The sequence below is a fragment of the Crotalus tigris genome, unplaced genomic scaffold (assembly GCF_016545835.1).
Source record: "Crotalus tigris isolate CLP2741 ecotype Arizona unplaced genomic scaffold, ASM1654583v1 scf7180000021444.432893, whole genome shotgun sequence".
Taxonomy (NCBI): Eukaryota; Metazoa; Chordata; class Lepidosauria; order Squamata; family Viperidae; genus Crotalus; species Crotalus tigris.
This window is the reverse complement of record NW_024098514.1, coordinates 404563-426727: the sequence shown is the minus strand read 5'-3', so window position 1 is coordinate 426727 and position 22165 is coordinate 404563. Positions and strand designations below refer to the sequence as shown.

General features: G+C 51.7%; 3 protein-coding genes across 6 annotated transcripts; all 3 read right to left on the bottom strand.

Moving 5' to 3' along the window:
- Positions 1 to 2233: 2233 nt before the first annotated feature.
- PRPF3 (pre-mRNA processing factor 3) lies at positions 2234 to 14928 on the bottom strand. Its single transcript, XM_039318521.1, has 17 exons — positions 14775 to 14928; positions 14320 to 14490; positions 13810 to 13940; positions 9817 to 9963; positions 9322 to 9405; positions 8938 to 9158; positions 8799 to 8846; positions 8137 to 8443; positions 7704 to 7870; positions 7032 to 7114; positions 6724 to 6867; positions 6504 to 6603; positions 5962 to 6075; positions 5743 to 5861; positions 5156 to 5239; positions 2941 to 3002; positions 2234 to 2532 (listed from the first exon to the last, which is right to left on the bottom strand). The coding sequence occupies exons 2-17, from the start codon at positions 14462 to 14464 to the stop codon at positions 2386 to 2388; spliced, it is 2103 nt and encodes a 700-aa protein (XP_039174455.1). The 5' UTR covers positions 14465 to 14490; positions 14775 to 14928; the 3' UTR covers positions 2234 to 2385.
- A 305-nt stretch (positions 14929 to 15233) lies between these two features.
- MRPS21 (mitochondrial ribosomal protein S21) lies at positions 15234 to 16259 on the bottom strand. Its single transcript, XM_039318520.1, has 2 exons — positions 16101 to 16259; positions 15234 to 15520 (listed from the first exon to the last, which is right to left on the bottom strand). Exons 1-2 carry the CDS (start codon positions 16181 to 16183, stop codon positions 15340 to 15342), a joined length of 264 nt encoding a protein of 87 aa, XP_039174454.1. The 5' UTR covers positions 16184 to 16259; the 3' UTR covers positions 15234 to 15339.
- A 1351-nt stretch (positions 16260 to 17610) lies between these two features.
- On the bottom strand, positions 17611 to 21965 carry CIART (circadian associated repressor of transcription). 4 transcript variants are annotated; one of them, XM_039318562.1, is made up of 6 exons: positions 21812 to 21965; positions 19853 to 20404; positions 19206 to 19281; positions 18600 to 18678; positions 18191 to 18317; positions 17611 to 17950 (listed from the first exon to the last, which is right to left on the bottom strand). In XM_039318562.1, exons 2-6 carry the CDS (start codon positions 20387 to 20389, stop codon positions 17714 to 17716), a joined length of 1056 nt encoding a protein of 351 aa, XP_039174496.1. In that variant the 5' UTR covers positions 20390 to 20404; positions 21812 to 21965; the 3' UTR covers positions 17611 to 17713. The 4 variants fall into 4 exon arrangements, with proteins under 4 accessions (XP_039174496.1, XP_039174498.1, XP_039174497.1 ...); XM_039318564.1 differs by having other exon boundaries at positions 21787 to 21888; XM_039318563.1 differs by lacking the exon at positions 21812 to 21965 and adding an exon at positions 21132 to 21753.
- Positions 21966 to 22165: the final 200 nt, after the last annotated feature.

The following is a 22165-nucleotide window of genomic DNA, read 5'->3' as shown; positions in this document are numbered from 1 at the left end:
CCCTCCTGTGGTCACAAATGGGTACTGCGGTCGCCGAAAAAAATAAAGCCTTTAAATGGGATTTTACGGCTATTTATTTTTCCCCCTTCTTTATTATTAACTTATTAATGTTAATAGGGCGACGGGAGGCCCTTTTGCCATTTTCAAAGGTTTATTTCTTTTGGTGGCTGCTATACCCGGCTTGGCCACGGGAGGGCACTGTTTTCCCTCCCGTAGAGATAGCGGCATTGAGGCCGTGGAAAAGGTCTACGGTGGCCTCGATGGTAAATGCTATGGGACGGGTATTGCGGCCGCCAAGGGAAATAAGCCTTTGGAATGGGGTTTTCAAGGCTTACCTCGTTGATCGGACGTGGAGTCCGCCCTGCCCAGAAGGTCCCCGAAAAAAAGGAAGTGGAAGGATGATTAAGAACGACGGACAAAAAGTCGGCCATATTGGGAAGGTCGCAATTCAACAACCCTGGAGGACAGCGAATTTGAGCGGACAGGGAGTCAGACATGCTGAGGAGGTCTACCCGAAAGGAAGTAGGGGGAAAGATTAAGAGCGAAGCGACGGAAGTCGGACATGATGGAAAGGTCCTTTTACCGCAGCACGTGGGGGACGGCCGATACCGACGGACAGGAAGCCCGCCGTCCAGAGAGGGCCTCTCGCAGATTACTCAAGAACCAGGCGGCGGACACGCGCAGAAGGCCGAGGGAAGCGGCCCCTCCCTTTCGGAGGAGCATAGAGTGGCGACCCTTTGGCTGACGCTCTGCGGTTTTGGGCTTAGCTTCTCGGTGTCCCGATCCTGGGCAAAAGGCCTACGCCGGCCTCCCTGTTAACGCTATGGGACGGGAAACACCGCCCTCCTGTGGTCCAAAACGGGTACTGCCGCCGCCCAAAGAAATACTTTTTAATAGCATTTGAAGCTTATTCTTCTCTATTTTTATTCTTAACGCCTTATTATTAATATTAACGTGGCGACGGGGGGCCCGGTCGGTGCGACACGGGCGCAGAAGAAATCCTGGTTCCAATCTTAAACCGAGTTAAGGCCTATTGCGGCTTATTCATATGAATAAGCTTTTAATAATCAAGAATAATCATCTTAAAACGCCATTAAAGAGGTTTATTTATTTTTGTGGCTGCAGTATCTGATTTGACCAGTTTTCCGTCCCTTAGCAGGGCTGACTCAGGAATTCTGGGAGTTGAAGTCCACCAGTCATAAAAGAGCCAAGGTTGCTTACCCCTGCCCTAACCCTAACCCTTTGACCAGACCTCTTGACCTGGTGACCCCAGCCCTTGACCTTTGGCCCTGCCACTTCACCTTTGACCCAACTCCCTCACCTTTGACCCAACCCTTGATCCTGACCCCTTGACCTTTGACCTTACCACTTGACCCGACCCCTCAACATTTGCCTTTCTTGCCCCAAAAGAGGGATAAAGACAAATGCAACACAGCTACTGAAGTTGGCCCTCTGCTTGGAAAAACAGTGCTGACTCGATAGGACCCAAAAGGCTACCGGAATCACCCTGGGCTTCATCTGCCTCCCGCTTGCTGCAAAGCTACCCGCTTACCTGTCTCGTACCCTCCTTTCCGTTTTGGATTCTGTTGCTATGATGGCCCTGCAAGTCCTTTCTGACTACCACCACCACCACCACCACCCCGGCCAGAAAGCAAAGCATTAGGCCCGTAGGAAAGCACAGCTAACCGGACTGTGCGACGGGACCTTGGAAGAACAGGGTAATCTTGCATCTCTTTGACCGAGCTTCGACCTGAAACTTATCCTGATGCTTACTTTGAACTGATTTCAATGGCATAAGGTTGCTCCACTTGATTTAAAAAACAAAAGTACCGCTGTTGCAAGTAGGCGCCATTACAGTTACGCTGACTTTCCTCACTGTTTTTAAATATACCTAGGCTACAACCAACCCAAGCAAAGTGGTTACCAACAGAATAAGAGACGTGGAGTATCAGCTAGAATATAACAGAATATCTCTCTGCAGCAAGAAAATGGATTAAATGGGGGGGGGGGTGAGGACCAGCAAGGTATCTGAAAGACCTGAGCTTTCCTTAGAATAGCATTTTTTAGAGCCAGACTTAATATCCTCTCCTTGGCACTCCTGCAGAGCAAGAATGATAAAACCCCAAGACTGAGTGAAGGTGTACTTGTGGCAATGGGGAAGTTGAAGATGTCTCTCACACGTGTGTCCTGTTGGTCCAAAGCCAAACATTAAAATAAAAACCTGTTATTTGGATCTGAAAAATATTTCCTTTAATAGTATGCATTGTACTGTGAGGAATTTGTGGGAATGAGGGGGGGCGGGGCTTAGAGTCTAATGTTTCTGCTCTGTTCTTGCTCTTTATATCAAACGCCCAGAAATGTGAGAAGGGGCTCCAGAAAAGGCCGTCAGTCTGTGGGTTCTAGGACGGACTCGCTCAGAGCCAGATCCCAATAATGCTCAGTGCCGTGTTTCTTAAAATGCTCCCGTGCCATGTTTTCAGTAGGACACTGCTTGAACTTCATCTCGCCAAAGCTTCGCTCCTTTGCCGTGCCCTAGAAGGACACAGAGAGAGGCAGGAGAGATTCTGAGCCAGCCTACGTATGGAGGGTTGCACTGCATGGATTGGAAGCTCGCGTAATGCAGATAATTCCTCTTTCCTTTCCCGTGGCTTACTGGTGAAGCCCTGAGGGATTGGTTGAGCACAACATGCTAAAAACACAAACCGTGCTTTACAAGCTGCGGCTAGCTGAAGTAACCCTTTAGAGTGAGTCCTGACATCTCCCACTTTTTGAATTAAAGAGGAGGGGTGCTCTGAAGGGACAATTGTACAGAGCACCCACAGTTCAGTTCCTGAAGGTGTTTCTCTGTCTTGTCACTAAGGGGGCATAATAAAAACCAGGACTTTCTTAGTGACACTGGGAATCACCAAATGCCTCAGATAGACCAGAAATATTACTCACCTCCCAAACCAGGGAACATTTGTTGGGTTTTTTCACAGATTCCTCATCGGATTCCTCATCATCTGCAAGAAAAATAAACTGCTTAGTGTGTAAGAATAGGGAAACAACTGAAGATGGATTTGTCTATTCAAAAGTACATTCAAGATCGGTCAGATCGGAAACATCCTTTATTCAAACAGAAGCTGAGAATTCTGCCCTTCCTTTAGAAAAGGCAGGACATACACCTCTGCAAGCTCAGTAGCTCATGAAAAGCGAACTTTTGGCGGTAGTAAAAGACCAGTTCACGAAGCGATCCAAGTTCCCTTCAGTTGCCCCCAACTTCCTTCTAGTCTTTCAATTTCAGAACCAGCTCGCTGTAAAAGAGGGCTGCCCCTTTCTAGGTCATTTGATGACTTTAAAACTGCTATAAGTCGATTGTCTTCTTAGGAGAACCGAGACCAATGGTAAAATAGATTCATACAAATCTATTCAATAGAAAACAATACAACAGTGGATAGAACAACTGGCACTCAAAGCTTCATCTTCAGTAAGAGGGGTTAAAATGGATATGGTGTCTTATAGACAGTTACTTAAATGGGATGGACAAAACTGGCAATTAAAATCACGGGAAGAGTTAGCACAAGAAAATTTTACTTATTCTTGGTTCCAATATAGGCAACTATTAGATAGATGGAAGATGGATTGTAAGGTGGGTTTTCTTAGAGAAGATGAAAACCTTATTAAGCAACTGAAGGATCAAAGACAAACCCACATTAAGAGAATTTATGGGGTTTTAGTTGAATTGGACTCAGAAACGGAACTAATTAAAGATTGTATGATTAGATGGGCGCAGAACTTTGGTGAGCCAGTTTCATTGGACACCTGGGAAACTATTTGGGTGAGAAATGTCAAATTTACTCAAGCACAGAACTTAAGGGAGAATTTTTATAAAATGTTTTATAGATGGCACCTTGATCCACAAAAAATGTCTTATATGTATCCTGACGTGCAACCCAAATGTTGGAGATGTGGTTATAAGGAGGCTTCTTATTATCATATTTGGTGGTCATGCAGAGAGATAAAAGCATTTTGGATTAAAATATGGTGGAATATCCAGAGAATTTTTAGAAGGAGGGTAAAATTTACTCCGCAATTATTTTTGTTAGGTATTGTTACAGATTGTGATACAAAGGAGGTTGTATTGATGTTAAACTTGATCACAGCCGCTAGGCTGTTAGTAGGACAATACTGGAAGAAGGAATCTTTGCCTACATTGCAGGAATGGTTTCTTAAAGTAGCTTATCTGGCAGAAATGGCAAAGATTTCGGCTTTCTTAAAGCAACAAACGCAAGAGAAGTTTTTTGCTGTTTGGGATAAATGGATAAAATTTATACAATTTAGATTGGGTATACAAAAATATTATATAGTTTTTTCATAAGTTTTATTTTCATATATATTATAGATAATTTTTTTATATATATAAATATAAAGTTTTTAATTTAATTTTTATTTTTATTTTTTAAGCCTATATTCTGCTCTGGGAAGCTCAGGGGGGGGGGGAAGGGAGGGTTTTTTTTTTGTTTTTTTTTTTTTGGGAGGGCTGGGGGATGGGGTTTTTTTTTTTATTTAATATATGTATTGTTTAGTTTTATTTTTCTGTATATGTTGCCTCTTGTTTTGTATTATTTTTCCTTTTTTGTAAAATTTATAAAACTTTCAATAAAAAAAAAAAAAAAAAAAAAGCTTCATCTTCAGTGTGTTCCCAACCGGGGAACTTCTCTGCTTCTCCAGGCCCTTTCGAAGGAAGCCTGGGTGCAGGAGGTCCAACGTTTGCCTGCAACCCCCAAAAGAAGAAATGGCACCGGGTGCTTTTCTGTCTGTTCTACATCTTCGGAAGACGACGCTGGGAGTGGGGCCCGCAGCGTAGTGCCTTTCAGAATTGGTCACTTTTCTTAGTGACGCTATTTCTGTGACCTGTTCTGCAGATGGGCAGAGCTGGAAGAACCAGCCGGTCCGAGCCAGGTACAGCCTTCTTGGACCCCGACCTCCCCTTCCCCCCGTTCCAGTGGGGCCCTTGCCAGAGCTTACAAGATGTGCTTCCAGCGCATCACCCTGCGGAGTCGTTTATTTCTCAGTTTCAGCATTTTGGTAGCCCACAGTCAATCGCTTTTATTGACTTAATCACTTCTTGATAAGCATTTCCAGGCTGGCCCCGAGCAGAAGTGCTCTTTCTTACCATCTCCTTTTGTGTTTGACGTCTGCTCATCCCATTTTATTCGATGCAACATGAGCCGCTTAAATTTCTTCTGTGCTTTGGGACCTTGGAAAGAAAGCAGAAAAGGTAGAACTGACAAGCAGCATCGCAACAAGAGATGAAGCACAACTTCACAAACACAACAACCGTGAGGAGGTCCCAACCATAAACTGAGACCGACTCTCAAAGGAAAAGCCAGAGAGACGAGGTCCTTGTGCTGCTTTTCAAAGCACATGTTTGTGAAGACTTGAATGGCCTGAAACTGGTTTTGTTTACTCCAGGTTGCACCAAGTGATGCTATTTCTGCCACATCCGTTCTGCAGATGGACAGATGTGTTCTCCATTCCTCCCCCCCCCCCCCGCCCCACAAAAAACAGGCTGGAAGAACCGTTGGTGCCTCGAGACAAGTGCAGCCTTCCTGAACCCCCAACCCTGCATTTTCTCCCTCCTCCTTCTGGAACAAGGCAGGTTCTGGACAGAGTCCCCACATTGACTGGGCCTGCTGGAAGTTTCAGCCCCTTAGAAAGGCAGAGTGTGATACAACCTGGCCCGCTCGCCCATCTCCTTACCTCCTTCTACCACCACCACATTGACATCTTTGTGTAAAACCACAACTCCGGTTAAGTACAACTGGCTGGCGTTAGCTTCAATTTTGAATTTCTTTGCTGGGTTACCTAGATTCCGGACTCTGGGGACAAAAGAAAAGGGCAGATCGGGTTGTGCCAGGGGAAGGCCGCAAGAGGGCAAGGGGGTAAGGTGCCCTCACTTTGGAAACGAGACACGCTCACCTGTAAACAGCTATGTGAACTCCCTGCGAAATATCCTCCTTCAGCTTTTTCACCTTTTTCGCTTTCCTCTGTTCCACTGTCAGCTTTCGGGCAGCGTTTGCCTCCTCGTGAGCTCTGCAAGCACATCAATGAGGCCCACCTAAGCCCCCTGCTGGGATCCTGCAGCGAATGAGCAGCTTCTGCTCCTGCAAGATGCCCCTCCCCAGGTTGCCCCAGCCAGAAGATCTGCGGCAAGAACGCAATACCTTTTCTGCATTTACATGCCCACCCACCTCTCCTTCAGTTCGGTTTCCCCCTTTTACTGCTTTGCATATTTATAACCTCGCTTTTCACCAACTGGTCTCAAAGCGTCAGACTGCTAATGGAAGATGGTCAAAGGGACTGAATGTTTTGCCCCCTCATCGCCTTCAGCATACACCAAAAGCATCTTGGGACGAGCCCAACCAGATCCTCCCCCAGTATCCTTGGCCACTGGGAGGGAGGGAGGGAACAAACTCCAGGAGTTGATGGCAAACACCGCAAGGAAGAGACATCAGCCATACTTCTGCCTCTTTGCCATCTGTGCTCGGACATGGGCTTCTACTTTGGTTGGGTCCTGAACAGCTTCTGTCCCCAAAACTCGCATCAGGTTTGAAATTCGGACTGCAGAGAGAGAAAGAGAGAGAGAGAGAGAGAGAGAGAGAGAGAAGAGGCAAGAAGGGCATTCGCTGGCGTCCCTCAAGAGGCTTCTCCCCCCTTAGGCTGGTCCAAAGAGGCTGCTACCTTTTGGCTCTGGAGGGGGCATCAGGCCGAGTCGGACTTTCTCCTGCAGCTCCTTCTGGGCTTCCCGGCGGGTCTGGCGACGAAGTTTCTTCTGCTCTTTTTTGGTCAGGTAGACCCCAAGGGTCACCGGCAGGTCACTGTCCACTGCAGAGTAAGACACATCATTCCCTTTTTCCCCCTGAGAAAGTCAAGGAACTGGGTGGCTCTTCTTCCGACTTTCAGGGGGAATCAACTGCTCCCGAGACTGCCCTTCCCCTTTCCAAATGGAGCTGGCAGGTGGGGAGGGGGCAGTTTCAAGGAGGGGTTACCTGGAGGGCTGAGCTGAGCCGGATGCTCCACTAAGTTCGTGATGCCAAAATAGTCCTCCCGTTTAAACAGATCAGTGGCTTTTCTAAAGAGGAAAGCAGATCCACCCAATTAACAATGTCAACTCATCCCCTTCCAGATCATCTGCAGCCCTGTTCATCCTGGCCTGGTTTGGGCACAACACAGCCAGCCTCTCCTGGCATGCTTTACAAAACCAAGATACAGGGCAGGTTTCTACAAACAACTAGTATTTTCATCCTTGGCATCTGCTCCTGGCCCTCGTCTCCCTCTAGAACAGCGGCCCCAAACCTTTGAGGTATCGGGGAGGGGGTGCAGTTTTGCATGCTGCCCGCATCCCATGGTTGGGCCTTTGCTTCTTTGTGTGGACCGTTGCTGGCGTACCCGCCCATGGCCAGGGATTGGGGACCCCTGCTCTAGAAGATGCAGCGACCGGCCATCCTTCAGAGCACTCCTCAGTTCTCAAGCTAAGGAGACACCTGGACAACCATGACTGTCATCTGCCAAAGGAGTGGAATTGTCCTCCCAGTAGGACAATGGAAGGATGCTCTCCCTAGAACCACCTGGAGCTGAGCTGGCTGGTGTCTAAGAAAAGCAGCTGCTCTGAACATCCTGGGTGCCCTGCACCTTCCCAAAAGCACCTCTGAGCCACTTACACGTCCATGCCGGTGGGGATGATGTAGGAGTCCCACCACTCCACCTCAGGAATGTCCCCCTCTTTCACCTCCTTTTTGGGAGTGATGAGGGCCAGTTTGGTCGAGGTGTGAATTCCCGTCTTCTTGGCAGCTTGTGAGATCTCTGCCTGGAGCTTTTCTAACTGGGCCTGGTGACCAAAGAGGCATTTTCAAGATCTACCAGAAGCACAATTCCTTTTGGGGTGGTGGGGGGAGAAGGAGAGGGGAAAGAGGAAGAGGCAGCCGGAAAAAGAGGATGCCTGAAGGCACCTGGAGTGCTGATGATGGAAAGGCCTCATTTAGGGTCTCTACCTTCTGTCCCTGCTTGCCAACTTATACCTCAGGCAACTGAAGGAGAAACCCCTCCCTCCCTCAGTGACCCACAGTCTTCCCCCCCCCTCCGTTAGTGCCCTACCTTCGTCCGCAGCCGTTGGGCTATTTTTTCAAACTTGCCCTTGTCATGAAACCGGAAAGTTCTCTTTGCCCGCTGAGCTGGGGTGACGGGGACCCGGGGGTCAAAATAAGTGTTGGACTCCATGTCCTCCGAGGGCTTCTCCTTCAGCTGCTGTTTGAACTGCTCCCTCTTCACAGCCCGGATGTTCGCCTTGAGCGTCGGCATGCGGTGGGTCAGCTCCACCTCCTTACCGGTGGCATCCACCGTGCGACCTTGCTCATCCAGAATCAGCGGTGTCGGTTTGCTCTGGTCTTTCAGCTCCACCTTCCTGGGCGAGACATCCCCAGCACAGCTTGGGTTATCACGCAGTTCCTCTGCGCTTGGGCAGGTCAGGAGCCACGTACTCAGGAATAGGACCCAACTGTTCAGAAACAGCCCATCTGGGGGCTCCATGACCAGCCCAAATCTCCCACCCTCTGGGACAGGGGGCAGCCCCAGACCCTCCCGCTTTCTGCAGATGACCACACTCCTTAAATTCATTGCCAAGCCTTATAAGGCCCCTAGCCCAGCCCCCCCAGGGGAGGTGGGGGCTGGGAGCCACAGGAAGTGCGGTCCTACCCACGTGCTGCCCATGTGTTTCTTGCAGCACGCTTGCTGAGGACGGTGGGCCACCGCTCGCTTACCGTGAATATGGAGATTGGACGTTGCTGCCCATGTGACGTATTTCTGCCCTATGGGAACAAATCATTCAGTTGAGTATCATCAGCTCCCCCCGACAGGCCCCCATTTCACAGACCCTAAGCGGCCTGCGCCAATACTCACGGTGGTGCGATCCCCATGGCATGCAGGTTGGCCAGTCCCACCATGTTGGTGTTCCCAATCAGCCCAGGTTTCAGTGCCAGCTGAGCCTGGATTCGGGCTTGCAACTCTGCTGCTTTCCGGGCCTTCTCAATGGCGTCGTTCATGAAAGTGGCTGCCTGCGAGGGCTGGATGGTGTTCCCAATTGGGAGGCGCTCAGGAGGAGTGGTTGCCGGAGCTTTAGGCTGAGACCGAGAGAGTTAAATCTGGTTTATGGAACTGGGTATGGTTTAATGTTAGAGGCAGAGAAAAGAGGCAGGACACTCCATGCAGAAATTCACTGCAAGGATGAATGGATGGGAAGGGGAAGGGGAAGGGAGGGAGGGAGGGGGGAGGAAATCCCAGTACCTGAGGAGCCGGGGAGCTGATGAAACTCAGCTGTTTCTTCCTCTCCTCAATCTGCCGTGTTGCGGCTTCCATCATTTGCTTGATCTGAAAGAAGGGAAAACAAGCCAAACGGTGGTACACGTCCTCTTCACTAAATGTTTCTTTTTCACTCCAAAGTCATCCTTGGCTCTGCTGCACCAGACTCTGAATCCCATTTATCTACAGCAATTATGCAATTCTACTTTCCATCAACCCGAGTATTTCTTCCAGCCGTGGATGAGGAGAACAACCTGACAGTTGCTCAAGACCTCCCCACGAGGACCACCACCCTGCTTACGTGCTCGGGAGTTACAGAATTAAAGAGGGGCCTTCTCTGTCAAGAGAGCAGAAGCCACAGTTAAGCAAGGTGATCGGGGACACCGTTACTCAAGCACAGATTACGCCAAGGCAGCCCTCCTGACATGCAGGAGCACCAGTGCACGTCAAGCACCTTCCGGACATGCAAGGGCAGCAAACCTGAAGCTTGGTCAGCATCCCTGGGCTTTCGGTGGGTGGGCCAGGGATGACCTCGGGCTCTTCCTCCACCTCCTCAAAGCGGGGGATACGCCGTTTCTTGACTCCTGAGGACTCCTTAGAAATCTCCGAGTCATCCCCAAACACATCCTGATAAATGGAACAGAGCAAAGGAATTTTAGGGGCAACTGCCAGAAAAGCCTCAAAGTGCATCCCAGAAACCCACACTTTCAATAAAGTAAACGTTCTCCATCTGCTACTGGAAAGGCACAAGATCTCTTCAAGAAAAGAGGAGAGTGCCCGACAGCTGTGGCAAAAGACAGCCTGAAGAGAGTCACAGCAACTCCAGGCGCTCTCCAGCCACCCCCGGGATGATGCTCAGGAGAGGTTTGGGGGCTGCAATGGAGGGATTTGAACTAATCTGTCCAATGAGATGCTTTAAGTTCTCCGAGCCCACCTCCTTTCCAAGGGACTGGATGGGGCTCTGTTCCCATCTGCCCTAACCACCCTCTGAAATGGAGCCAGGTCTTCCTGGTGTTACCCCAACCCTCTCTGGCCCAGTTAGTGGTCACATCACACAGCAGGCCTGGCAGTTGGGGAAGGCTGAACGTTAGAAAGCAAATGAAATGGGGACTTAAAATAGCATTCTGAAGCGTACTATTATATCGTTTTTATTTTATAGAAGTAAAAACCTAAGGCAAAACAGTTCTTCCCCAGTGAGATGCAGGAAAGAGGTTACACACCTGAGTCTCTCCTACCACCCTCAATGAAAATTAAATGTAAACTATCCTATGACGGGTTTAACAAGCTTTGTCCAGTCTAGAATGAAGTGTATCGAACTTGCAAGACACGTCAACCCTTCAGCACAAAAGATTAGTCCTTCTGCGAGAGACTAAAATACAACACTCCATTCACAGCTTTTCAGCTTCAAAACTGATCTTTCAAAATAGAAAAGGTCAGAGATGCATCTCTTTCCAGTGGAAAGGTGCACTCTCCCCCCCAAAGTAAACTCGCATCAGCAGCCCAGCCAATGGTAAGGGATTCTGGGACTGACGGGGAGACTGGAGAGCAAGATGATTACTGCATGTACAAGATCAGAAAGATACAAAAAAAGGATACACATAATGTTAAATGCAGAAATTCTTTTCAGACAGCAGCCTTAATCTTTAATCGTCAAAATACTTTATGTCCCATACACGTGATCCATCAAAGTGCACCGGAACTCAGAATAAATATGCATAAAAGGTGATCTCTCAAAACATATTACTGACAAACTGAAGCAGAATTGGGCTAATTCTTGCACAGGGATTTATCTGCAGTAAAAACACGGCTGAGAAGAGGTAAGCTTTATACAAATCAGGGTATCTTTTGCAGGCAAAGCAAAAGGGAAGAGCAACCACTAATCAACAGAAATGTTCCATGGAGAAGCTGAAGGATGAAGTTTAGTCTGGACTCCATAGGCCAGCTCCTTCTCCACTTGCGTGGAAAGAGATCAGAAGCAGATGCCAGGGAGGAATGCCCAGTCGTGCTATACAGCTGCTACTTTGTCCCAAAGAGAAACAAAATGTAGGCATACAAACCATCTGCAAGCGACAGCTGAACCTCCTTCTTCGCTATTTTGGGTCATACTTTACAGGGACGGTTCCTCGTCCAAAACCAGGGCACATCGTGACACACCTACAAGTTTAAGAGAAAAGGGCTTGCCCATAGTATGAAGAGTGTAGATCACTGCAGTTTAGTTCCTGAACTTCCCCTGTAGCCTGATAGGTCCCTGCAAGGTAAGCTCAGTTCAAAGGAAATGGAGTACTGCTCTCACTCCCGGGGTTTTTGAGAAAAGAGGCAGACTCCTTTCCGAAGAGAATAGCAACCTGGAGGGCAGGAGGGTGGGACAGAAATTAATCTTGAAACTGAAGCCTGTATATGGGAAAGTCTATGACGCCTTTGCTTTAAATGCCAGTGATTTAAAGAAACGGGGGGGGGGGTGCCTCCAAGTCGATCGATGGGTAAAAAATAGCCCACTGACAAGTATTTCTCTGTTGTTTAACAAGAGTTACAAAGAAGACCTTTTTCTTTCCTTACTCAACTGCTGAACTGAAGAGAGGGATCGTGGGAGGGCCCAAAGTCAGTGAAGGATGTTAAGAGTGAATCTCTTGACAAGAAAATGAAATAGGAGAGAACTTCTGAGTTTACTAACTTTTTAAAAAAACGGTGGGGCAGTGTTAAAGTTTCCGGAGGAAGAGATGCCCAATAAGAATGAAACATGGGGCTCAGAAAGGAGTTGGACCCTGTCCACCTGAATCCCCCCCCCCCCAATTCTATTGGCCCTTGGATCCCACTTTGAAGCAACAACTCAAAACAAAGCAAGTGATTCTCCAGGAGAAGGGAGATTTTTTTTGAGCAGTTTGTTACCCTCTGAATAGAAGTTGCATTTGAAATGCATAAAGGGCAGGAAAAGGCACTGCCCTCTCTAATCTATTCCTAGAGCTCTATTTAACTTCCAGGTGCTCAGAAACACAATTTTAAAGAAAAAAGGAGTAGCTTAGCACAGCAGAAAGTGTGGAAGGAAGACAGTCTCAAGCTGCTGCTCTGCTGCTTCTGTAAAGCTAATGACCGACCAGCACCAAACAAGGGCGATCCGAGGCTCCCACTATCAGAAGAGACTAAGGCATTTTCTCATTTCAAAGCCCAAGTCTTTGGGGATTGGAAGATAATCCATCCTGTAAAGTACTACGGTTTCTACACGACCTCAAGAAAAACCAGAGGAGAAGAAAATAAGACATCCAGAAGTGCTAAAGGATATTAATCCATCTATATAAAACCAATCAATAGAACAACTAGGAAGAAGTTACACAATATGGAACTAGGGAAGAAAAATCAGAGAGACTGGATATAAACCTCAAGCTACTCGTTGCTTCCAAGGAAGATTGTTTTGCAGCTAAATCCCTGCCCCACCCCAATCCAGACGTTCAAGACAGACTGAAGAAGGGGCTTCTCCAAGCCATGAAGCAGGATCCCTGAATTAGCCATGACAAGATGTGTGTGACAGAAACCGTATTAGAAGGCCATAAGCAAAGGGTTTCCCAATTTTCTGGAAGAGCATCAATTCCTTCTGGGGCCGTCTACCGTGCATATTGGCTGCAGAGCAAGAACAAGAGACCGTTATCCTGTTATGCTAAGGATGACAGAAAAAAACCTGGCTGGTCACCATGTGAGAATATCAACCAAGGGCATCTTCAGTCTGACCCGAATAACTGCGTTCCTTACAGAGCAAAGCACAAATGCCCAGCTTCCACTTCTTCTAGGCCTGCAATTCAATTCAAAGCAACCATAAAACTACAGTACCCAACATGACCAGCTAATGCAGATGTTTTGAGGAACTATTCACCCACTGGCTATGCCAGCTGTGGGTGATGGGAGTTGTCTCCCAAAATATCTGCCTCAAATGCCTACCGATCTACCTACAATTCTCCGAGATAACCGCTACAAGTAATGCCTTTCCCAACAGGCCTCTTTTCCATCCATGTGATCATCTGCAACAATTTGGGGCCAGTGAAAGCAGTCAGCCTAGAACAGCTTATGTATCTGGCACTTATAGGCATTGACGGCTTTCTGTACATCTCTCCTGCCATTTTTCAGTGGAGTTTATGTACTTTAATCTGGGGCCAACATTATAGGCATTCTCCAGTTAAGGCCAGGTTTTCTCAGATCTAGTCCAAATTAATTGCATACAACTGCAATTATACACAGTTGCTATAATCATCACTGTAAGATTTCTGATGGTTTCTGGTTGCAGAATTAAGGGGCAGAGTGGTCAAGATACAAGAAGACCACTAAGAAAACAGAATCAAAGGGTACTTTTTTTCCCCCTTTAACTTTTAAGGACCACAGTACATAGCCATCTCTGGAAGAATGAAACATAACGAAGCAACACTGTCAGTTCCTGACAACTGCCCCTCCCCTCCCCCCTACACAAAAACAAGCAAGAGTTCAGCTCACCTTTAATTCTCTCTTCCGGTTTCGGTCACTGTTGGATTTGGAGTGTCGAGAGCTTCGTCCTTCCTCAACGGCTTCAAAGAGCTTATCAACAAACCTCAAGGTGGAGTCATCCAGGAAGGGCTTGAGATGATCTGGGAGGGAGGGAGGAAGGGAGGCGGAGAAAACAGTATGGTAGCGCAAAACCCCTCCCCCTCAATCGATCTGCCACTATGGACCACAAACACCTTGTTTTCTGAAATTAACTACTCCTTTCCTCAGCATATTCCAATTGCCTGGAGGGAAAAATAAGGCAGCTGAGCTCTTTCACAGCCATCACGCTTTTCCCTCGGATGGGAAGGCTTCGGGAGGGAACTGGGAGGCCAGTGATTCAGCGGCCCAGCCCTTCGGCTCCATCCCCGGTCAGAGAGGTCAGCCCCAGAGCAGGAGGGCCTGACCGCCTCCCCAGGCTCCGTCCGGGATCTCGGGGGCCGGAGTCGGCCCAGCCCTCTCTACCCTCCCCCGGGGACCTACCGGCCGCTTTCTTCTTGTCCATCCCTTTCCCGACGCAGTTTAGCGCCGCGGTCACCACGGTGGGCTCGGAGAAGCCGAGGACCCGCTTCACGGTCTTCTCCACCCACGGCTTCAGCTCGTCCAGCTCCCGCTTCGAGAGCGCCATTTTGGCGGGAAGGCTCCGGCGAGGCGCTGGGGAGGGAAGAGGGGGTCGCGCGAGGCTGAGAACGGCCGGTGGAGGGGGGGAAGAGGAACACACACACTCGCCCCCCGCCCAGCCCCAGGAGGCGGGCCTCGCTCTTGCTCTTGCAAGGCCGCGGCTCCCGTCGCCAGCCGGACGCTCACCCAGGCTGGGATGGGCAGCGGCGGCACCTCTCCCAGTCCTGGCCTCGCAAGAAGCCGCCGCCGCCGCCTCCGAACAGTCAACAGGCCCTTCCCTCCCGCCCAGGGAACCGGGGACCGCGGCAGCTCCTCACCGGCGGCCGGGCGGCCTCCCTCCGCGCCTGGGAAGGAGAAGGCCGCGGGTCTCGCGGCGGACGGAGGCGGAACGTCGGCTGTGGCGGCGCGCAGAGCGGAAGCGGAAATGGGCCCGACCAGCAACTCCGCCTGCGCCGTCCTCTGACCTGGGGGCGGGACTTCCTGGAGGCCGCCGCCTGAGCCGCAACCGTGCTGACGGCCCGCGGCCAGTAGGGGCCGCTGCTGCTTGATCGCTGCTCTCGCCTTCCGCAGGCTTGCCGCCGGGGCAGGACGCGAGGGAGGGGAGGAGGGAGCGCGCGGTCCCAGCACGGGGGGGGGGAGGAGGAGGAGGTGGCCGGGAAAGGGTCCCCGCCTCGGATGCGGCTCACCCGAGCAAGGCGGATGCCCGAAGGGAGAGGCGTCCCCGGCCCACGCCAGCCCCCCGGATCGCGTTAAGGATGAGGACCGAATAGCAGCTCTCAAGAAGACGCGTGACATCGTATCGATTTTATTGACTTCACAACCTTTTCCAGAAATAAAACAGCGTCTCTTTAGGAAGCGGCCTCCGCCCTGAAAGCCTTTGGCTTAGCAACCAAGCCAAGGATCTGGGCGGTTTTTCCTCATGAGAAAGTTGATCTTTTTGCCCATTTCAGAGTTATAGATTCTCCGGCACGCTTCGTAGGCCTCCCGCCGCCTCTTCTGGCATGGCTTCTCGTAATACCGCTTCCGCTTGACGTGATCGATAATTCCATCCATAGTGAGGACTCTGAAGAAAAGAAGGAACCGTCTCTTTTAAAAGGCAGGAAGAGCTGATGAACGTGCACGTTTAAATCGGGCTTAATTCCCCCCCCCTCCAGCCTTCCTTCCTAAGGGTTTCCGAGACACACACCCACCCCCCGCACAATTATTTTTAACCCGTCAAGCGCAATAGGTAGCTGTATAAACCCCCGGGGGGAAGGGGGGACACCAGAGGGAGATCTCAACAGTGCCGGATCTCCTCTGAAGTCCCATCAAACGGGAAGGTCCGCCGTCAGCCTAACGCCCCATTCGGACGGAACCCCTGCTGCTTTCCACGCCGCACCGACCGCTCCAAAGCCTTGGCACGGGGGCTGAACAGTCGTGGTCGCCCTGAAGGGATCCGACTCCCGCCTCCACCCGGAGACTGCCCCAACCCCGCTGCAACCACCGGCTGACGCCTCGGGCCGAGAGGAAGACGCGCGGCCGGCTCGTCCGGGAGCCGCGGCTCCTGGTCGTCGGGGAACCGCGCGGCCCGAGCGCTTCCCCCGCTCTCCCGTCCCTTCTCCGCGCGGCGCCCGGAAGGGCAGAGGCGGCGGCGGCGCTCCTACCTGGTGAGGACGCGGTAGGCCAGCTCCACGTCCCCGCCCGGGACCATCACGGTCCGGGCGAGGAACTTGGCGTGGTGCGCCATCTCCACCCCGCGGATCGCCAGAGGGGCCGGACAACGATTTGGGCGGAAGCGCCCGGCCGGAGCACGGAAGGTCGCGCGGCCGGAAGCGGAAGCGCCCGCCGCAGAATGCCGCCGTGGCAACTGGTCCACCCCACCCCCAAGCCGAGCCGACCCGCAGAGCAAAAATTTCCCCAGGATAAAGGGAGACTCCAGAGATGGAATCCACATGTTATCAGATGTCAATCTTTCAGGATTTCACACAAGATCAAAGCCCAAATCAGGAGCATCTGCACCTCCTTGCTCACACCAAGGACCAGTTTCTCTCCCCCCCCCCCCATGAAACCATGCCTTCCCACCACATTTTCTCTGTAGTTACCCCTAAATGCAAATCGTTTTGCTCTTAGGAAATAAGAAAATGAATCTCCTTTCTCAGAGTTATGTCAGGAGTTCCATTTTTTGTTTATTCTTGCATCACCCCCTCTTAATTATAAAAGAGAATGTAAGTTGGGTCTCAGGATTTCCTCTGAATGAGAGGAATCCTTTTTAATTATAAATTGTAATTAAATTATCCTCCTGCCTTGGTGCCTTATTGAAGTGTGGGCATACCAGAGCCAGAGTTAGGCCATATTTGGCCAAGAAAATATAGTTTAGCATCAGATCACGAAGATAAATGCCTAAAGGATGGAAAAAAGAACCATGAACTTCATCAACAGCCATTGTGTCAGTGTCTTTATTGAAACTAAAATTTTCCACTCTGTCGGTAGGTACAGTTCTGCTTTCTCTTGGGACATATATTAAATGTTTTAAGTTAAAAAAATGTTTGTGAAGAAGGAGAAAAACGGTCTGCAAGTCAGGGAGACTTGTCTTCCGGGGCATCAGGAGCTGCGGTATTTCACAGGGTTTCCTACAGATGCTTCACTCCCCGCCAGCTCCTCCCCAGACATCGACAAGTGGGGCAGTGACAGAGAGAGGCCACCAAGAGTTCCTCTGGGGCCAGAGCTGCTTGCTGCCAGGACACCAGACAAGCTTTGACAGCGAGGTAGTTCCCCAGAGCCAGAGAACAGCATGTTAGGAGGGCAGCTGTGTGCAAGCATCTTGGAAGCAGCCTGAACAGGCATAACCTTTTGGAGAAAGAAAACCACTCCACAACTGCTTGCGTTTGGCCCCAGCAAGATCTGCCCAAGCGCAGAGTTCATCTGATTATTTTATTTATTTTATTTTATTTTTAAAATTTATAAGCCGCCCCACTCCCGAAGGACTCTGGGCAGCTAACAATAAAAAACACATAAAACATAACAAAACAAACAATGCAAAGACAGTCATCCAGGGGTCAGGTTTTATAAACCCCAGGCCTGCCGGAAAAGCCAGGTCTTAAGTAGCTTACGGAAGACCAACAGGGTGGGAGCAGTCCTAATCTCCGGGGAGAGCTGGTTCCAAAGCGTGGGCGCCATCACAGAGAAGGCCCTCCTCTGCGGCCCCGCCAAATGGCACTGCTTGGCCGACGGGGCCTGAAGGAGACCCAGCCTGTGGGATCTAACCGGACGTAGGGAACTATGAGGTAGTAGGCGGTCTCTTAAAGTCTACTTGTCCCAGGAGAGGGTTCAAAATGGGCAACGTGTGAATCCAGGTCAGGTTCATAGCAGGCCCATTGCCCATGGGCACCGGCTGTCCCTGCCGAATCCCAATATCGTGTTCTTGTAAGGAAGAGAGGTCCGAGGACAGGCTCAGCACGTCATCTTGGATGGGTGTGCTTCTGCTTCCCATGATCTGGTCTTCTACACAGCGGGACTGAGAGAGATGGTGGGGAAATCAAGCCGAGTGCAAGCACCCCCAAAACCCCCTTTAACAGGGCAGCAATAACATTTAGACTTACTCCCTGTACAGAAAGGAGAGCATATCCCAGACAAAGCTGGCCCATGCCCTACAGCTCCACAGGTGAAGGGTATGTTTACATACGTACAATAATTTCAATGGGTTATGTACCGAATCCAGCCAAGTCAGGAAGAACGAAGCGATCTTGGCACTCACCTGAGCTGCCCCACATGCCTCCTTGGCTGACACACCGTAGCTGGCCTGGGAGTCCTTTAAGGGAATCTGAGGAAACCAGATCTTGAGCATCTTTTCCACCTGCAATAGGGTGCCCAGGTATCGCTCCCTGCAAGCCAAAGGGAAGCCAGACAAATACACACATAAGTAATGGAGCCAGCAGGTTCTTCCACACCTACAAAACACAGAAGCAAAGCTACCACACTGCTTTTAAAAAGACTCTTTCCTTGCAGAATGTAGTCCAGAGGGGCCCCCATCAAAAGTGTATTGTGACAAGGCAAGCCCCAGAACTGCAAGAGCGCAGCAGGAGCTCAGTAGTGACAAGAAAGCAGTTAAGGCATCTGGCCACGTGAAGGGGCTTGAGCAGCACTCGTTAGCAAATGACCCTTACCCCATCTGAGGTTTCTGAAGGACACCAACAATCCGCTGGATCCGATCCATGGCCACGCTCTGCTGGAAACTGCTTAAACCTGCAAGGCCAAAACACGAAGCTCAGTAAATGTGGTTGGTGCAACTATGACTGAATGGATTAAAATGACTGAGCTCACCCCAACAGCTTTTGGGGTAACCACAAAGCACAGTAGCAAACCATCAATGCTTTTCCCCACTACCTGCTACCTAGAATCAGACTGCACAGGTGGAAGGATGAGGTACAGCCAATAATCTTATCAATTCTCTATGACTTGTCCACATTGTTAACTCCAAACACCCACCCCCCCCCGGTCTGTGGAAGGGACTGTAAATCGGTTGCCTGAAGGAGAAGTGTCTGATCTCCAAGACAACCTGTTGGGCTGTGTAAGAACTCAATGCTTCAGAGGCTTAAAAGGGCCTTTTAAAGGGCCATCTGTAAGGGGAATATCGGAGTCAAAGTGGCCAGATCACACATCTTCATGGCTGCCTCCAACAGGGCTCTCCTTCCAGGACAACACTTGCAACTTTCCAAACCCCCCAGTTGCCAGGGCTTCCAGCCCACGCAGGGGCGTCTGCTGCTCCTAACCTCGGTCAAAGCAGCCCATTTTCAAGCGATTCAGAAGTTCCGACAGGGGGCGGACAAAGCCTTGGAGTTCCCAGCACTGTAAAAATGGAGCACAAAAGAGTGTGAAGTGTGAAAAGCTGCACAACCAAATTTGAAAACAGTTCTCTGAGGAAGAAGGAAAAGATCAGGGAATGATCTATTGATGTTTATTCCTGGGTCTTTTGCATGCTTTCTTATAAAACACAGATCCAGCCACTGTCTCTGTCAACGGGGGCAGTCTGGCCTGTCTGTGGGAGAAGACTTGGGAACCAATGAAATTCCTCCTGCTTGAACTCTACTAGCAGAGCCCCCCACTCCAAAATGCCCTTTCCAAGCCATCTCCAAGATCTCGAGGAGGACTGACCAAACGATGCCTCCTTATGAAAAGCAACCTAGTCAGCTGTGGGGCCTCTACCATTCTGCCAAGTGAAAATGATCCTTTCCAGTGTGGTCACAACTGCTCACCAAATCCCCAGTGGATTCTTGGGCACTGGATCTCTTCCCTTTCAATCGTACAAGGAGCAATGGGACCACCATCAGAACCACCAGGGGTTTCTGGGTGGGGCTCCTCTCATGGAGAGAAATCCCTAGCTGCCCATCCTCCCTCCGGGGCTGATCAATGGACTCACCTTTTGGGCAAAGGCTTGGTCCCCTTCCGTCCAACAGAGAGAGTGCTGGGTCTCTTCCGCTGCCGCTTCCTTCCTCCGCTGCCTCTTTATCCCAGGTGACGACACAGATGCCACGGGGCATGGAGGGGGCCAGTTGCCTCCTGTGGTGCTGCTTTGAAGCTTGCCGCTGCCCTCGGCCCTCTTTCGGTTCACCCTCTGTCCAGGCAGGCTTCCATTTGGACTGACCCGGCGGCTACAGAGCGTCTCCCCAGGACCCTCTGAGCCAGGATGATGCAATCCAAGGGGCCGCCTCACCCAGCGCTTGGGGCCCTGGTCAGGCAGGCCCGGCAGGAGGAGGAATCCTGGGCCATTGAGGCAACCGTGTCTCCTCGGCAGCCTCACCTCCTTCCCATTGTTGAGAAGGAAGATTCTGAAGTTCCCCTTTGGTGACAGGAGCTGCTCTTCCTCACCCTCCTCCTCCTCCTCCTCGCTGGTGGCACTTTCCACTGAATAGAAAGACTCCCAGGAAGAGATGCTTCTGGTGTCCGTGTCATCCATGGATTATCTCGATTGCTAAAAGACAGGGAGGGGGTGTCCATCAGCGTTTAGCTATTTCCACAAACGTTCCTACCTCCCCCATTCTGGGACTGAGAGGCCCCCTCCTCTTCCTTTAAGCAGTAGCATCACTCAAGGCTACAAGGGACAAAAGCCACCACCTGACTGGGCCAATGTCCCCAGGCACAAGGAAAAGAATCACCGGAAGGGACCAGCTTCTGCCAATTGGGTGAGCACCACAAACCATCCAAGCAGCTCCCAAGCCTGGCCACTTCCAGGCCTTACCAGGTGCTACATGCCACCAGGCAGCAGCCAGTGTTCTGCACCCTCCTGGGGGAATGCATTATCCTTTCTCAAGAAAAGGATTTGCATTTCCATTCGGGGGGGGGGGGGAGAGAGCACAGAGGAAACAGGGTGGACTTATTGGAAATGCTCCAAGTGCCACCCGTCGCCCACCCTTCAACACCGCCCCCCCCCCCACCCAGGAGAGCGCCAAACGCCCAGAGTCACCCCGTGCGTTTCTGGGGTGAGGCGCGCTGGAACCCAAACCCCGACCCCCCCCCCACGTGGTGAGGACGCTGCCTGTCGGTCCTGGGCTGCTGGCTCGACGGCCCCAAAAGGCGGGAGCAGGGAAAGCCTTGAACACGTCTGTTCCAGCGGCTGTCCGCGAAACCCGCGGAAGGCGCGAAGCCAGCAAAACCTCGAAGTCAGGGCGAGGCCACCGAAGCCCCAACCGCGACCTCACCCGAAAGGACTCGGAAGCCGCCTCTGCGCAGTTCGGGAGAGTCTCTCGCCAGTAACTTCACCTCCGTCCCCGGCTGAGCAGGGCTCTCTGGGCCGCCGTTCCATGCTCCCCCGACCCCCCGATCTCACAATAGCGGCGAGCTCCAGAGCCTCCTTCGAGAAGTTCTCTCGCTTCGTTCAAAACGCACCGCTTGGGAACCGAGATCGCCCGGCCCCGGGCTCCAGAAGGGAAACGAGCCGAACCCGAGATTTACTTCCTGGCCACTCTGTCCGCACAGCCCGGGAGGACCCCGCCCTCCCCCAGCCTGCGAATGCGCCCGCCCGACACTCTCGCCCGAGCCCTCTCGCCGGTGCCGCTCCTGGCCCGGAATAAGGAAATAGCGCCGCCCGCCACGAGCGCCGATCGCTCCGGAAGGTCCCGGGCCGCCCGGCGAGGCGGCCAAGCCGCGCCCGTCACCTTCCAGTCGGGAAGCGATTCGGCAGACGCGGAAGCTGCCACCGGACAACCCGGCGGCCGGTCCTCCCTGGCCCAGCGCCCTTCGGTCGAGGCGGCCCGCGCGCTCTGCACATGACCCGAAGCGGGGACGCCCTTGCCCGGGCCTCCTCTGTCTCCCTCCCCGAAGCCCTGCTTGAAAAACGCGAGCGGCGGAAAAGACCTGCGTTCGCGCCACGGCTACCCACCGGCTGCTCCGGGCGGCTCCGACGAAATGCCGGCCGCAGGGAAGCCGAGCCCAGCTCAGGGCCCGGACCACGCGGCCACGTGCGCAGCCGCACGTGCCCGCAGGCCCCGCCCCTCCTGACCCGCCCCGAAGGCGCCGCTGCCCCGGCTAGCCATTGGCTCGGCGCCGTCCAGCGGTGGGCGGCGCGCGCACCCATTGGCTGGCGGCCCGAGCCAGGCGCAGGCGGCGGCACGCGGGTCGCACGGAGCAGCGGTGAGCGGCCCGCCCAGTGTCTCTCCGGGCGCGTCCCCGCGCACGTGGCAGCGGCGTGCTGAGCGGCCTCCGAGGTGCTCTGGTTTTGCGTGACTGCGGCTAC